Raw genomic sequence first — 16,457 nt, 5'->3', positions numbered from 1 at the left:
ATGAACGTGATTTTTTTTTTCAAAAGAAAAAAAAAAGTGAGGGAGAAGAAACCAGCTGCGTTGATGAGTCACTCCGACAAGTGCTCGCATGATGCCACGAAGTGGAATAGTTATTGATCAGCGTTAACAATGGCAACTGTCTTCATCTTAAAGCTTGTTTGTGATGCAGTGAAGCTCAACAGAAGCATGGTTGTCATGTCACTTATCTGCATTCTGCATTTTCCCAATAACCGCAGAGCTGTCGAGGGGTCCTGGGTTCAGAGCCATGTGGAAAGTGTCACCATTGGTGTGTACGCGATGCCTAAAGACATGCAAATTGATATGGTTGTGATGGACGCCAACTCCCGAAAGATGGCTTACACATTAAGGCTGTGTATGTTCGTTCTCAGATAGACCATTATATTCAGACTGTTCCTGCGGTTATTATCAACAAAGACCACGATACCGGCACAATATTCAACACTCATAGCGCCCATGAACCTAGCCTTCCATCGCCCCATATGGCGCTTCACTAAGAAGGTAGGTCGGCAGACAGCTAAACACTGCAGTGAGGGAGAAAAGTCAATACAAATACAGAATAACATCCAACTCGAACGTCTCCCCGTGATCCGCTGGGCTCTGGAAAGCTTTTACAGACCAAGTTCCATTCTGGAAGACGTTCGAGCTGAATCAGTAACCACTCTGCTCGCGCCTATTATCAGAAGACTTCTTTGCTCCCTCAGCGGCCTCTTTGATCGCCTCGTCGTCACCTCGCATCTTGGCAAAGATCTCTTTGATATGCTCGGCCGAGACCGCCTCCCCACTCTGCGCAAAGGGCTGCAGGAACGTCTTCAGCTTGTCTTTGAGGTGATTGTATGCCATGACACCCTCGATGGCGCGCACGCGGTCCACGTTGCGAAGCGCGCTCTCACCCATCTCTAGCAAGCTCCCCTGGGTAGACCCGTGCTCGGAGCCGTTCCCGTCCTCTGAAACTGGTGGTTCGTACGTCTCCTCCTCTTCGAGTAGTTGCGGGTGTGGTTTCAGGAGGGGAAAGCATGCCTCGCAGCGGCAGAGGTGCTCACGAAAGTCCTCTTTGAAGAAGAGAGAAAACTGGCTGGATGGGGCGGGTGGCAATTTGTTGATTTTGCAGACGGGCTTGTCGGCCGGTTTGGTATCTGGACGGCTTTCCGTCGAGGTCACTGCGGGTGCAGGCTCCTCCGTTTTGTGCCGCTTAGACTCAACCTCCACAGCATACTCACCATCATCCTCTGCTTTTCGTTTCTGTGAACCCAGTTCTGGGGGAGAAGCCGCGCTGGATTCCAATGTTGGAGCAGTGCCATTGGTGGTCTGCTTGCTAAATACGGGAGGAAGGAAGCCTTGAGAGCTGGCATAGCGCTTTACCCATGGGTATGCATCGACACACTTGTAACACAGAAAAGACTCGAAAGCATCCTCCTCTGGAAAGCCGGGCGGCATGGGTGGATCATCGTCCTCCCCTTCTTCCATTGCCGCAGGCGGATCCGCATTGGTAGGACCCGCAGCGGCAGAGTCTGCCCCGTTGGTTGCTTCCGTATCCTCACTGATAGTTTCGAGCGGCTTGGTAGTGACTGAAGCATCACCGGTGTCTACTTTCACGGCTTGTTTCTTTATCTCCATGTTCTCAAACCATGCCGGGCCTAAACCCACGAGGCAGCCAGGATGCCACCAATCCTCTCCACAGCCTCCAGTTTCATGTGTGCCAAGACCCAAGCACTGGAACATGGTGCCTTTCTGCTCGAACGGATCATAGTCGCATTCGCAACCGCAAAATCTGTTGCGGAAGTTGTGATTGTACTTGTTTGTGGATGCAGTCTCCGAGTGGACGCCTTTGCTGTTTGTCTCTGGGTTTACACGCAGGCTGCATGGGTTCGTGCTCGAAAACCGGGTGGTACCACAGTCGCAGGTGAAGTTACGCTTGGTGAAGATTTCGACAAGTGTATGCTCGCCGTGGCATTGTATGGAGCATGCATAACAGACTCCGGCGGCATCATATGGGGCTTTGGGATCCGATGGTGGGGGGTTACAAGTGAGGCAGGAGAAGACGGCCTGACGTAGGGGGCCTAGAGACTTCGTGCAATCCTTGATGCTCTAAGGTGGTGATATCTCTGTTAGTGTTTATCAGCGAGAGTTGGGCGGGCCGATTGAGTACCTATGATGAGAGGTTAGAAATGTTCAGACGTACATATGGCAGGGCCTCGCGCGCATCAGCTTCCAATTGCATCTGTTCGCGTATGAATCTGAATGGATGATTTTGAAGATTAGCTTCCTGTAGCAGCCGTATTAGAAATGCCAACAGCGTGCATGACGATGGACTTACTCTGCTGCCGTCTGCGATGTCTCTGACTGTTGTGAGGAGCTTCCCCGACGCTTCAGGGATGGAGTGTCTGCGAGCGTATCCGCCCCCTTGGGTGCGGAGGGAGCATCGGCTTCAGCCATGATTTTGCTAATTCTCGTTGATAAGTGAGACCGAAAGTAAGTTAGGAGCTAGATAAAATAAATGTCAATTTCAAACTTGATGAGTTTGATATTTATGGCATCACCTGAAGCTCCTAAGTTTATGCCAACGTAAAGGTTGTCCGTTTGCTACATATGCATTGCGATGGACGAACGAGCTTGGTAGGTCGACAGGGATCTATAGTAAAGTGGGACCACTTTACGCGAGCTGTTGCCTATCTGGGACTGGTTCTAATTAACGCGAACACGTAAAATCGCGTCTCAGCTGCATTTTTGTGTCCACCCGCCGTGGGGCAATGGATACAACTTGCCGCCCCCTGGCTCCTCCCTCCACTGGTGACCCGGGTTACCAAGTTGTCGCCGCTTTGTTTCCAGGCGCAAATCCAGATTTCACACATCAACATCCCCTCACTTGTCGCATTCAAAAGAAAACAGGGCGTACAAAAAAAATCCTTTCGAGATTCTCCATAATCGCGGCCTGTCAAATAATACTGTGAGAATGAGGTGAGTAAACAAATATAATACCGCCTTTTGCCCAACCTATCTCAACTGCCAGTCAGACCTAATCTACTTTCGAATAACCCCGCTGACTAGAAAGCAGCTCGCCCTTGAGGAGCAACATGGATTCGGCGAACCGTGGCCTCGCCGCGGGGAGCTCCAATCGCAAGCGAGCTCGCCCAGATGATGGCACATCATCTATTGCTGCGGCTTCCAGTCCCATGCCTTCATCACCGCCGGCATTCCACATGGCTCACGGCGCTGATGACAACGACGACGACATCGAGGAGGACGCCGAGATTCAAGATGACATTGACGAGATTGATGAGATGGCAGAGGATGACGTTGACCTGTTCCGTGATGGATATGAACGTGATTATCAAGAAGATGAGAACGACAGATACGAGGGCATCGACATCGACGATGAAGGCAACTACGAGGGTCTTGATATTGCTGAGAGGAGGCGCCTCGAGGCTCAGCTGAACCGAAGAGATCGAGAAGTTGCCCGACGTCAACGAATTCCCGCCGCCTTCCTCCCTGGCGAAGACGAGGATGGCGATATCGACCTTACGGCACAGCCCCGTCGTCGTCGCCACCGCTACGATGAGGACATGGACGAGGACATGGATGCGGACATCATGGCCGAGGAGCTTTCACTAGAAGCTCTTCACGACGTAAAGGCTGCCAGCTTGACTGACTGGGTGTCGAACCCTGCAGTTCAACGCACAATCAAGCGCGAGTTCAAAGCTTTCCTCACTGAGTACACAGATGAGCACGGATCGTCTGTCTACGGTAACCGCATCAAGACCCTTGGTGAGGTCAATGCCGAGTCTCTCGAGGTCTCTTACGAGCACCTTGCTGCAACCAAGGCTACTTTGGCCTATTTTCTTGCCAACGCTCCCACCGAGATTCTCAAGTTGTTTGATGAGGTCGCCATGGACGTCGTCTTGATTCACTACCCTGACTACGAACGCATTCATTCCGAGATCCACGTCCGCATTTTTGATCTTCCAGTTCACTACACGCTGCGCCAACTCCGCCAGTCCCACTTGAACTGCCTGGTCCGGGTCAGTGGAGTCGTAACACGCCGAACTGGTGTATTTCCCCAGTTGAAGTACGTCAAGGTTGACTGCACCAAGTGTGGAGTCACCCTAGGTCCCTTCCAGCAGGAGTCCAACGTTGAGGTCAAAGTCACCTATTGCCAGAACTGCCAAAGTCGGGGTCCCTTCACCCTCAACTCGGAGAAGACGGTTTACCGCAATTACCAGAAGTTGACCCTCCAAGAATCTCCCGGAACCGTTCCGGCAGGACGTCTGCCTCGTCAGAGGGACGTCGTTCTCTTGTGGGACCTGATCGACAAGGCCAAGCCCGGAGAGGAGATTGAGGTCACTGGTACCTACCGAAACAACTACGACGCCCAGCTCAACAACCGAAACGGATTCCCTGTCTTTGCAACTATTCTTGAAGCCAACAACGTAGTCAAGGCTCATGACCAGCTGGCAGGCTTCCGCATGACCGAGGAGGACGAGCAGGAGATACGAAAATTGTCGAAAGATCCCCAAATTGTTGACAAGATCATCAACTCCATTGCCCCCAGCATCTATGGTCACACCGACATCAAGACCGCTGTCGCGCTGTCCCTGTTTGGCGGTGTCGCCAAGACAGCCAAGGGCCTTCATCATGTTCGTGGAGACATCAATGTGCTGCTCCTGGGAGACCCGGGAACAGCGAAATCCCAAGTCCTGAAGTACGCCGAGAAGACTGCTCACAGAGCAGTATTCGCTACCGGCCAAGGTGCCAGTGCAGTGGGTTTGACGGCTAGTGTTCGTCGTGATCCTCTGACATCGGAATGGACCTTGGAAGGCGGCGCGCTCGTGCTTGCAGACAAGGGAACCTGTCTGATCGATGAGTTCGACAAGATGAACGACCAGGACCGTACATCAATTCACGAAGCCATGGAACAACAGACGATTTCAATCTCCAAGGCTGGTATCGTGACCACGCTCCAGGCCCGCTGTGGCATCATCGCCGCCGCCAACCCGATTGGTGGTCGCTACAACTCAACGATTCCCTTCTCGGCCAATGTCGAACTGACAGAGCCTATCCTGTCCCGTTTCGACATTCTTTGCGTCGTCCGCGATACTGTGGACCCAGCCGAAGACGAGCGTCTTGCTAAATTTATTGTTGGCTCGCACAGCCGTAGCCACCCGACAACTATGGCACAGAGCCAAACTGCAGATGGCTCGATGGAGGTGGAGCACGACTCTGAGCAGGCTGATACGCAGGGCGGCGAGCGCAAGAAGGAGGGCGAGATTCCCCAAGACCTGTTGCGCAAGTATATCAAGTACGCGCGTGAGAGGTGCTCACCCAAGCTATACCACATGGACGAGGACAAGGTTGCCAGACTTTTCGCAGACATGAGACGGGAGTCCCTGGCCACTGGAGCTTATCCGATTACTGTAAGTTGCTATCGATGCATTGGATCGATTAGTGGCACCGGTTGAGTAATGTTATGGTTACTGACGACGAGACTTTCACACTAGGTTCGTCACTTGGAAGCTATCATCCGAATCAGTGAAGCTTTCTGCCGCATGCGACTTTCGGAGTACTGCACGGCACAGGATATCGATCGTGCAATTGCCGTCACGGTAGATTCATTTGTTGGCAGTCAAAAGGTCAGCTGCAAGAAAGCCCTTGCAAGGGCTTTTGCCAAGTACACTCTTGCCCGGCCCGGCGCTGGAGCGGGTCGCCGGCTGGCCGGTACAGGGCGAGGCGGCAGAGCCTCCGCTGCTGCCAGTGCCTGATTTTTCCTATTCGAGTCGCGATGCCTGAGTTCCAGGCAGTATGAGTTTGCTATACGATGATACCTAGGGAGACGGCGTTTGGCGCGTTCATGTTGGGCTGTTTACACAAGTTGACGTTGGATTTCGATGAGGAGTAAGGTACCGAAGGTAGGTAGGGAATGTTTCTTAGTGTTGGGATGTCAAGGTTTAATGTAGCAATGAAGTATATCATTGAAGGCTTTGCAGGGTGATGTTGGTTTCGCCATAAATAACGCAAAGCAACCTCTTGTGAGTTGTATTGATGTGATCGATGTCACAAGTGTATGAAACCAGTGGATTGCAGTTTGTAGTAATGCTACGAGTGGACCTCAGAGAACAAGGTGTTCAGGCCCTCCATTTCTGGTTCTGATCATCAAGCCCAGCCGATCGCTCCCCGGGTTTCCGCCGGCTCAATTCTGAACGAGTTTACCCGAATCACGAAGGAATCACCACCAAGGCCAGCTCTACCTTGTCCGGGCCATCACCCCGCGTAAATGTGGAGAATATATTTGGAGATGCTACAATTACACTTGTCCACCCCCCCGAGCTGGAAATGTGGTTCCTTGTTCATGATACGTCAGGGAAGAAATAAAGGCGCAAGCTCCTCTGCAGTTTAAAAGGCTTGGAGGCTTTTACGTGGAGGGATTTTTGAAGTTGAAAAAGAGAGTGAAAAAAATAAAAACAGAGCCCCTAGATATGAGGTCATGACAATTTTGGAGGATAACGTTCAGCTACCATGGCTTGCATGGAAGCTACCTACGTCAACCGTTTCGTATAGCATCCAATACACCCAATTGGCCAATGAAGCTGAAAAGTGCATCGAAGGCAAAACCTCGGCTCGTAGCCGGTAAAATCTCGGTTGGGGTAAAGGTAGAGTGATTCGGGGAATCTCCGCTCAGGGTGTGGGGCACAGGTACGTACGCAGTAGTAGTGTTTTGGTTTACTCTCAAAACCCCAAACCTTTGACGGATTGATTCCCACTTCGTCTCAGGAAAAAAGAAAAAAAAAAGAAAAAAAAAATCAACGCGAAGGCAGCTTTTGCAAGGGTAGCCAATGTTAGGGCACTTTCGTTGCGTAATATGGGGCTTTTCATTTTCTTAGCGTCTTCTCGGCGGTGCTTTTCATGCTCGCCCACCTTGGTAGGCCACCAGATAGGGTCCTTACCAAGACTCTCCCCGGAAACTGACTCCAGATAAATGTGGAGTGCCGTGGCTTTTGACTATCTGTTGTTGGTATAAGAATGTGGACTTGCTGTTGTGAGAAGTCCTGAGAATGGATTCGTCTTCTTTTCGTCCATTATATCTTTCATCTCATCTTGTCAGTCTTCCCCGTCGTCTTGATCAGTTGGACGCCTAACGAACGGGACGGAGCAATACCTTGAGTGGGCTCATAATAATCAATAATATACCCACGTTTCCCCCTACTTCGCCCTTATCCCACGCCTCCTTCTCTTCTTCTAAACCTCATTCAACCCCATGACAGTTCGGAGACGAGGAGTTCCAATGGCGGAAATCGACGTAGAGGAGGTGCTCAAGAAGCTCACAGTCGCTGAGAAGGTCGACTTACTATCCGGTAAGTATCAGCTTTGGCTCTGGTGGGAAACTTGAACATCAACCCCAACTCTGTCCAGGCGGGGTCGACCTGTGACTGACTATCAACACAGGTATTGATTTCTGGCACACCAAGCCACTGCACCACCATGGAATCCCTTCCTTGAGGCTATCAGATGGCCCCAACGGTGTCCGTGGAACCCGCTTCTTCAACGGCGTCAGGGCGGCCTGCTTCCCCTGCGGGACGGCGCTGGGCGCCACCTTCAACCAGGAACTCCTAGAAGAGGCCGGCCGCAAGATGGGTGAGGACGCCAAGACAAAGAGCGCCCACGCCATCCTCGGCCCCACCATCAACATGCAGCGTGGCCCGCTCGGCGGCCGTGGGTTCGAGTCGCTGAGCGAGGACCCGGTGCTGGCCGGGCTCGGCGCTGCCGCCATCGTGCGTGGCATCCAGAGCACCGGCGTCCAGGCCACCATCAAGCACTTTGTATGCAACGACCAGGAGCACCGTCGCAACGCCGTCCAGAGCATACTGACGGAGCGCGCCCTCCGTGAGATCTACGCCCTGCCCTTCCAGATCGCCGTGCGCGACTCCAACCCGGCCTCCTTCATGACGGCCTACAACGGCGTCAACGGCACCTACTGCAGCGAGAACCCCAAGCTGCTGGACGACATGCTGCGGAAGGAGTGGGGCTGGGACGGCATGGTCATGAGCGATTGGTACGGCACCTACACCACCACCGAGGCCGCCAACGCCGGTCTCGACCTCGAGATGCCCGGCCCTCCGCGCTTCCGTGGCAACCTCCTCAAGTTCTGCGTCGACACCGACAAGGTCCGCAAGCATGTCCTCGACGAGCGTGCCCGCGCCATGCTCAAGTTCATCAACAAGTGCGCCGCCGCCGGCGTCGAGGAGAACGGCCCGGAGACGACGGACCAGGACACCCCTGAGACGGCAGCCCTGCTTCGTCGCATTGGCACCGACTCGCAGGTGCTGCTCAAGAACGACAGAAACATCTTACCCCTCAGCAAGGACAAGAAAACGGTCGTCATCGGCCCCAACGCAAAGGTGGCCACCTACCACGGCGGCGGCTCGGCCTCGCTCCTGGCCTTCTACGCCGTCACACCCTTCGACGGCATCAAGGCCAAGCTCGGCAAGGAGCCCGAGTTCGCCGTCGGTGCCTACTCGCACAAGATGCTGCCCGTGCTGGGTGGCGCCACCAAGACCGCCAAGGGCGAGCCCGGCATGACGATGCGCGTCTTCAACGAGCCGCCGACCGATGCCAACCGCGTGTGCACAGACGAGTTCACCTTTACAAAGACCGACCACCTCTTTGTCGACTACTACAACCCCAAGCTCAAGTCCAAGACGTGGTACGCAGACTACGAGGGCTACCTCGTTGCCGAGGAGGACTGCACCTGGGAGTTTGGTGTCGTCGTCAGCGGCTCGGGCAAGCTTTTTATCAACGGTGATCGTAAGTAACTACTCTGAGAAGAAAAAAAAAAATCTATTCATGCCATTGAAAAAAGGCATCGAACAAGAAAACAAAACAGCAGCTATTAACAGAAACCCTCTTTCAAATTCAGTCGTCGTTGACAACGCCACCAAGCAGCGCCAGGGTGACGCCTTTTTCGGCACCGGCACCGTCGAGGAGAAGGGCACCTACAAGCTGACCAAGGGCGAAAAGTACCACATCAAGCTCGAGTACGGCAGCGCGCCGACGTCGACGCTCCCGACCGAGGGCATGGCGCTCGGCGAGGGCGCGCTGCGCATGGGCGGATGCAAGTGCATCGACGCCGAGGAGGAGATCGCCAAGGCGGCGGCGCTGGCCAGGGACGCGGACCAGGTCATCATCTGCGGCGGGCTCAACGCCGACTGGGAAACCGAGGGCCACGACCGCGACGACATGAAGCTCCCGGCCCCCATGGACGACCTCATCGCCGCTGTGGCCGCCGCCAACAATAACACGGTCGTCGTCATGCAGTCGGGCACGCCCGTGGAGATGCCCTGGCACGCCGATGTCGCCGCCATCGTGCAGTCGTGGTACGGCGGCAACGAGACGGGCAACGCCATCGCCGACGTGCTCTTTGGCGACGTCAACCCCAGCGGCAAGCTTCCCCTCTCCTTCCCCATCCGCCTGCAGGACAACCCGGCCTTCCTCAACTTCCGGGCCGAGGCCGCCCGCACCCTGTACGGCGAGGACGTCTACATCGGCTACCGCTTCTACGAGGCCACCGACCGCGCCGTGCTGTTCCCCTTTGGTCACGGTCTCAGCTACACCACGTTTGCCTTTGGCGACTTGAAGGTCGGGCAAGACGGCAACCTCGTCACCGTCGAGGCGACCGTGTCCAACACGGGCAGCGTCAAGGGTGCCGAGGTTGTTCAGGTCTACGTCGCGCCCAAGCAAAAGCCGAGCATCAACAGACCCGTCAAGGAGCTCAAGGGATTTGCCAAGGTCGAGCTCGACGCGGGCGAGAAGAAGACGGTCAAGGTCGACATCGAGACCAAGTATGCTGCCAGCTTCTGGGACGAGAACCGCAGCCAGTGGTGCGTCGAGCAGGGCGAGTACGAGGTCATTGTCAGCGATAGTAGCGCCGTTATCGATGGCAAAGCCCTGAAGGGCTCGTTCAAGATCCCTGAGACCTTTTGGTGGTCTGGTGTGTAAACTATAGATACATGGCTTGTATGACACCCCTTATGAATGAGACATGATCAATGATTTGTTTTGTATTGGAACTTGGCTAAGAAAAAGTCGAGTGACTAGACTATCATTGCCAGACGCTGGCGGCAAGTAATGACCCAAATTTGCCTTGTTATGTAACCCATGAATCAGGATACTTGACATGATAACATACGAAAGGGAACGAACCTCAACAACCCTCGGTTGAGATTCTTACAACGCTGTAGATTCCCCCGATTGTAAACAGCACAACGATATAGCAAAACAAACAAGCCGTGAATAGTATTATTATCCAGAAGCAAAAAAAAAATCAAAAATCAAAAACATACAACACCAAGGATTCCCCAGTGGTCACCCACCCGAGTACTAGTTCGGCCCTCACTAAATCGGCACGAGGAGTAAAACCCTGGATTTTGGGATCCGAGGGCGTCCAGAAACGGACGCCTTCGTTCCCCTGTGCTCCCGCCAAACCTGCGCCCGCCGTCTCGTTAACGTTTTCCTTCAGTAGTCTCAATTCTTAGACTAGACCACAGATTGCCGACTCCGGTGCCGGTGCCGAAGCCATGCCAGCCGAGTTCCAGGTCCTCCGCCGCTCGATCGAGGCCTGAGGGTTGAGTCTGTATGAGCTCCGTTGATGAAACCAAGCCTTTTCTTGTTGCACACAGAGAATGTTGCTATCCTGGAGCCTCGTAGTTAATTACTAGGCAGCCATGGTTATAGAAATATATAAGGTGAAGATGAGACGATGAGGGAGCAGTCCGTGTTTTGTTGGCTTGGGACAATTGTCAAGATGGAGTGATGGATCGGTTGGGGTTGCAGTGACGGAGCGCTGTCTCCACGGTCAAAAAGCCCTAGCCTAGTCCAGGATATATTTGGTCGAGTGCTAGTACTGCAATTGTCAACTTGGATACCGAGTATTTCACTGATAATTTCCCTGGCCGAACTGGCTGGCGACTAAGACCATCGACCAGCTGTGCGTTGCTGCATAGCATTATGAGCTGGAAAAGACTAGTAAACTCGTCTCTCCGATTTCTGCGAATGGCTTCATCGTTGAGATCGACTGCCAGATAACAATACATCCCGATAAGAACAAGTATGGCAATATGTGAGATACAGCCAATAAAATTCAGCCAAGGGACTTGTGACAATTATGAGGATAGGGGTAGGGGGGGAAAAGGCTTACACCGATGCCAGCAATATCCGGATTTCGATCCATCATTGACTTATTATAGACGCGGCGCATGCTCCGGCAGTCACAGCCGAGGGTCTTGATCGGATCCTCCATTTAAATCAGGCTCTTGAACCGATTTTCCAGAGTTCTCCAAATGAAGATGCTGTTTGGGGGCAATAGGAACCCTTTTGTTGCCGCCAGTAGTAGACGCTGTACCAGACTTTTGAACAGCATCAAAATATCATGTTGGAGATGAGTGACCATAAGGAATCAGAAATAGGTTGAGATGGGGAAGTATTAAGGGTCGTAGCCGTGCTGACGAGTGGTGTGGTTACATTTTGGGGGCCGGCCGATAACATGCGAGCCGGCGACGACCAAATGAGGTCTGGCCCTGATGTGATTGATATTTTTTGTGGTTTTGAATAGATAAATCTAGCAAGGGGAAAAAGGAAAATCCCAAAGCGAAATTCTTAATGTCTTGCATTTGTTGGTATAATCAGGCCACAGACCTTGTCATATATTGAGCGCCTCCATACACATGCTGAGCCGCTAGCCTCCAACACGATCGATCGGCAACTCCGAACGACAAGTTCAATATTGACAAGGCATCGAAGGTGAGTATCGCAGGCTCATGATGTGTGCCAAACAGGCTTACTATGGTATGCAATCCCCGCAACGTTTAATAACACGTCTACTATGCGTGGCACGGAATTAATGCTATAGTGATTTGGAGCTAATATTCTTGCTTGTGTCGATCTATATATATAAAAAAAATTCTAAAAGGGCATATATTCTATCCAAAATCTCGCAAAAACCTGGCATAAGTCCTAATATTGTTTGTTCGCGGGCAGACATGCGTGTGGGTAGATCACGTGTGGTAACACGTGATTTTAAAATACGTAGCAGAGATTTTAACGGATCTTTGCAGGATTGTAGATAGTTACAAAACGAGAGAGAGAGCATGCATAAGAATACCGTTTATTTGTTATATTGTTTTTACCGATTACAGCGATTACTCTATTCCTATTAACATTAATTAATATTGTTAATATAGGCAATACAAATAAATTAAATAAAGGTATTTAAATTATTAATTCCCTTAATTAACGTTATATTTAGGGTTAATAACGAGGATATTATAATAGCTATAAATACCGTATACTAACGCGTTTAGGATTTATGGATTATTATTACGTAAACTTTTAAAAACACCGGTTAAATTATTATAGTTTAAACCTTTTGGAATTTTTACCACCCGGGTTATACCGTTAGCCAAACCTTTATTCCGAACCGTTATTTTAAACGAAAAACGGCGTTATATCGGATATTAATAAGATAAACCCAGGTATACCATTTATATTATTTACGATACCGAAAATATTCGAAAATTTTAACGAAAACGAGCTTTTAAATCGTATATTTAAAAAATTGGGGATCCGTTTTAATAATTAAAAAAAAATTAATATAAAAGCGTTAAAAGCCGGGTTGGGAAATTTATCCGAATATCCAGGTTAAATAATAATTACGCAAAAAAACGTATGAATTATTAAAATAATTTGCGATTTTGAAAAACCTATAATATTTAAAAAAGGTAACCGGTTGTTAAAATATTATATCGAAAAATTTAAAGGTTGGAAAAAGGAGGATTTTAATAAATATAATCAAGGGTTTATACGAATTTTAAAGGATTATTTACAAAATTATAAAGTTATAATACCAGGTCGAAAATACGGAAAAATAGGCCGAAAATTGATAAATATTATAAAAATTGCAAAAAAGGAGCCGTAAACGGTAACCACGTAAAGCCGTAAATTTAACAAACCCTTAATTAAAAAAACAGAAAATCGCATTTTATTATTTACCAATTTACAACCCGTATATCCTATACCCAGGGTAGATTTTTAAAGGCCCGATTTAAAATTACGGTTATTACCTAATATATAATACAATTATATCCGTTATTTATCTATCGTTTCCGGGAAATAACCTTTTAATAATATAAAGCCGTTTAGCGAAAAATATAAAAGATTTTTTTAAAATAAACGGGTAAATATTTAAAAAAAATAATTAATTATATACGAAATTTTCCAAACGTATAATCGCCTTATTACGGTATAAAATACCATTATATATAAACGTTTACCACCCATTTAAATACCCAATTAAACGTTTCCGTTTACCACGTTAAAAAAATTTTTACAGGTTTGGAAAAAGGATAATAATTATTTAGGAAATTTATACGATTTTTTGGATAAAAAGGTATTTAATTTTATAAATATTTGCCAAATAATACAAATTAAAATTTTCCAAATATACGCCGTATTTCCGTAAATTTTAAAGGGAAAAATTAACGATTATTTCCGAATATATATATATAGGAATAAAATTTTTGAAAATATATATTTACGTTTAAAAAAAAGGTTTAATACCGATTTTATCCGCTAATAATATTATTTAAATTGGAATTTAATTACGTTTTATTCCGTAAAAAATAAGCCCGAAAATATAAATAAAATCCCAAAATAAATTTTAAATTTTTTTTTTCGATAAATTATAACGGTACCAAAAAGTTATAGGATTAAATTATTAATTTAAGTATTAATTTATTAATAATATAATACGGGTTATATAAAAAATACCAAAATTAAAATTAATATTTATAAATACGAGAAAAAAATCGTACGAAAAGTTTTATAATTAATTACGCCGGTTAATAATTATCGAAAATAAACCACAAACCAGCGGCCAATATTTGGTTAATCGCAAATATTAAATAATAATTCGGAACAAACGGCCGTTATACCGTAAATAATTGGGTTTAAAAATTCGAACGAAATTAGAAATTAAATTTTAAAAAAAAAAAAATATAAAAAAAAGGAGGGTATTATATTTGTAAAAAGGAAAATTATAAATTGTAAAAATATACCAAAAAAAATAACGCGTTAAAAAAAAACGTTGAAAACGCAAATAAAAAAATTATGGCCAAAATATACGAAATTATAAAACATTTTTGCAGGCCGCGGAGGGATTTAACGAAAATTTGGGCAATAATAATTTAAAAATATTAAAAGGTTATTTAACAGAATTTATAAACGAAAAACCCATTATAATTAACTATTATATAATAATATAGGGTGTAAAATTTTTAATAAACGAATTTTTGAAATATAGGTTTAACGTTATATAAAAATAAAAAATAACGTAATTAATTAATCGCCTAAATTATATATTTATACAAATTAATATAAAATGGGAAGGTTTTTTACCAAATACCGGCGCGGTTAAATATTTAACGGTAAAATATAAACAATTCGTAATATTGTAATAATATAAAATAAATTTATATATAAACCAATAACGTAATAATATCGATAAAAATTATCGATATATTTACTTTTATAAAAATAATTACGTTTTATATTATAAAAACAAATATACCGTTTTTAATATCGTTAAAAAATATAAATAAATTGCAAATTTATTATAATAACGTCCGAAACGAAATCGTTTGCGGTAACGGTAAACGAATATTTATAAAACGGAAAAAAGGGCATTTTTGGTTTTATTTGGATAATATTGCGTAAAAAATTATATTTTTTACCGATTTTAAAATCGCGGGAGCGTTTTTAACGGAAAAAAAGCTACGGCGGGTTTACAAACGTTTTAAATACCCCTTTATTAATAAATTTTGGCGCTTATTATAACGTATAAACGAAAACGCGGATTTTAAAATAATTTAAATAATTAATAAAATGTGCCATTTTTATTAAAAAAAGGAAAATTACCGTAACGTTTTAAATTTGTTTTAAAAAAAAATATTAATTTTAATTACGAAATTATTATTAATATTATATATTTGGATAGGCGGCCAATATTTTATGTAATTAACACGAGTATTATATTTTAATTAATCCAATTTTTGGTTAATATATTAGCCAAAAAAACGTGGAAAACGTTAAAATAATATTGGATCGATATTTATTTAAATCCGCCAAACGTATTAACGTTCGATTCAAGGTCCAATTTCCGTAGAATTAAATTTCACGCAAAAATACGTTTTTTAAGGATTATATATTATTAAATTTTTATAAAAACGTATTAGGTTGTAAATAAAATCAAACGTTTTTATATATTTTTAAAAAAGGCGTATAAAATTATCCGGGCAAAATACGGTAACGATTATTTATAAAAAATTACCTTTTAAATAGCGGTAAAAGCGGTTAACGATACCGCCGGACCAAACGGGCTAATACTTACATTATTTATTTTTGGAATTATATTAAAAATAATTATAAATTTACCACCAACGTTTATTTAGGCAAAACGCGCGGAAATAGTAAATAAAACCATAATTAAATTTCGTAAAATTACCGTAAAAAGGAAGTTAAACGACGCGTTAATTATTAAAAACGGGTTTAATATAGGGGATAAATTACCGCGTACGTTGGCGTTAAGTAACGAAATGCTAATATACCGCGAAAAAGGTAATTAAAATGGCCTTTATAAGGTTATTTTTATTAATAAAAATATAATACGGGTAACGTTACCCAACGGCGATTCCGAATTTAAAAATACGTACGTTAAACCCTATTATAAATATTAGAAACAGCCGAACAATATACCGGGTAGTTAAACCGAATTTACGTATTTAAAAAAGGTTTAATTACGGCGGAAAAGGCGTCCAAAAACGGTATTAAAATTTCCGAAAGGATTTTTTAAATTAACGCCAAATTTCCCTGTAAATATATTTATTATACCATAATAGGTTATTTTTAAAAATAATTTTATAATTTATATAACGGTTAATTTAAAAAATTAACGGCGTGGTATTAGGTAAAAACGGCCCAAATTGCATTACGACGAAACGTTTATATTAATTAAAAAAGCCTAATTTAAAAAATTGGCTATTAAATATAGGGCCGAAAAGAAAATAATAACGTTAAAAATTTTATTCGAATAATTAGATATAGCGGAAATAAATATTTTATTAGGCGTAAAAATATTCGAACCAATGTACGGAAATAACGTATATAGCCGGATTTTTAATGTTAAAATAATACGGAAAATTAAAAAAATAGCAAATTGCCCGTACGAAAAATTACGTTTTATTATTTAGGGGTATAATAATAACGAAAAAAAACTTATTAACCCAAACGTTAACGATTATACGGTATAACCAACGTTTAATTTTAACGATCGTATTTATTATAATGGCGCAATTCGGTTACGTTTTTATAATTAGGGATATTAATTAGACGTATATCCA

General features: G+C 45.3%; 5 protein-coding genes across 5 annotated transcripts; 2 read left to right on the top strand and 3 right to left on the bottom strand.

Moving 5' to 3' along the window:
• Positions 1-394: 394 nt before the first annotated feature.
• Positions 395-2,578, bottom strand: PgNI_03457 (uncharacterized protein). The gene is made up of 3 exons (XM_031123512.1): positions 2,336-2,578; positions 2,201-2,255; positions 395-2,106 (listed from the first exon to the last, which is right to left on the bottom strand). The coding sequence occupies exons 1-3, from the start codon at positions 2,452-2,454 to the stop codon at positions 670-672; spliced, it is 1,611 nt and encodes a 536-aa protein (XP_030984015.1). The 5' UTR covers positions 2,455-2,578; the 3' UTR covers positions 395-669.
• A 203-nt stretch (positions 2,579-2,781) lies between these two features.
• Positions 2,782-6,033, top strand: PgNI_03456 (uncharacterized protein). The gene is made up of 3 exons (XM_031123511.1): positions 2,782-2,976; positions 3,071-5,429; positions 5,514-6,033. Exons 1-3 carry the CDS (start codon positions 2,972-2,974, stop codon positions 5,772-5,774), a joined length of 2,625 nt encoding a protein of 874 aa, XP_030984016.1. The 5' UTR covers positions 2,782-2,971; the 3' UTR covers positions 5,775-6,033.
• A 1,261-nt stretch (positions 6,034-7,294) lies between these two features.
• On the top strand, positions 7,295-10,005 carry PgNI_03455 (uncharacterized protein; the record flags this gene model as incomplete). The annotated part of the gene is made up of 3 exons (XM_031123510.1): positions 7,295-7,364; positions 7,456-8,814; positions 8,927-10,005. 3 exons carry the CDS (start codon positions 7,295-7,297, stop codon positions 10,003-10,005), a joined length of 2,508 nt encoding a protein of 835 aa, XP_030984013.1.
• Positions 7,620-10,112, bottom strand: PgNI_03454 (uncharacterized protein; the record flags this gene model as incomplete). Its single annotated transcript, XM_031123509.1, has 4 exons — positions 7,620-8,333; positions 8,421-8,822; positions 8,938-10,006; positions 10,102-10,112. 4 exons carry the CDS (start codon positions 10,110-10,112, stop codon positions 7,620-7,622), a joined length of 2,196 nt encoding a protein of 731 aa, XP_030984014.1.
• A 759-nt stretch (positions 10,113-10,871) lies between these two features.
• On the bottom strand, positions 10,872-11,305 carry PgNI_03453 (uncharacterized protein; the record flags this gene model as incomplete). Its single annotated transcript, XM_031123508.1, has 2 exons — positions 10,872-11,018; positions 11,204-11,305. 2 exons carry the CDS (start codon positions 11,303-11,305, stop codon positions 10,872-10,874), a joined length of 249 nt encoding a protein of 82 aa, XP_030984019.1.
• Positions 11,306-16,457: the final 5,152 nt, after the last annotated feature.

This window comes from Pyricularia grisea (genome assembly GCF_004355905.1).
Source record: "Pyricularia grisea strain NI907 chromosome Unknown Pyricularia_grisea_NI907_Scaffold_2, whole genome shotgun sequence".
Classification (NCBI taxonomy): Eukaryota; Fungi; Ascomycota; class Sordariomycetes; order Magnaporthales; family Pyriculariaceae; genus Pyricularia; species Pyricularia grisea.
The sequence above is the reverse complement of the archived record's forward strand: the minus strand, read 5'-3'. Positions and strand labels throughout refer to the sequence as shown.

What these genes read in the sequence shown, in the direction of transcription:
- PgNI_03456 (XM_031123511.1), top strand. An exon ending in CTGGAGCTTATCCGATTACT is followed by an intron (nt 5,430 to 5,513) that starts GTAAGTTGCTAT and finishes CTTTCACACTAG; the next exon opens with GTTCGTCACTTGGAAGCTAT.
- PgNI_03457 (XM_031123512.1), bottom strand. Translation starts at nt 2,454, where the DNA reads ATGGCTGAAGCCGATGCTCCCTCCGCACCCAAGGGGGCGGATACGCTC. An exon ending in ACATCGCAGACGGCAGCAGA is followed by an intron (nt 2,256 to 2,335) that starts GTAAGTCCATCG and finishes TCATCCATTCAG; the next exon opens with ATTCATACGCGAACAGATGC. An exon ending in CGCGCGAGGCCCTGCCATAT is followed by an intron (nt 2,107 to 2,200) that starts GTACGTCTGAAC and finishes TCACCACCTTAG; the next exon opens with AGCATCAAGGATTGCACGAA.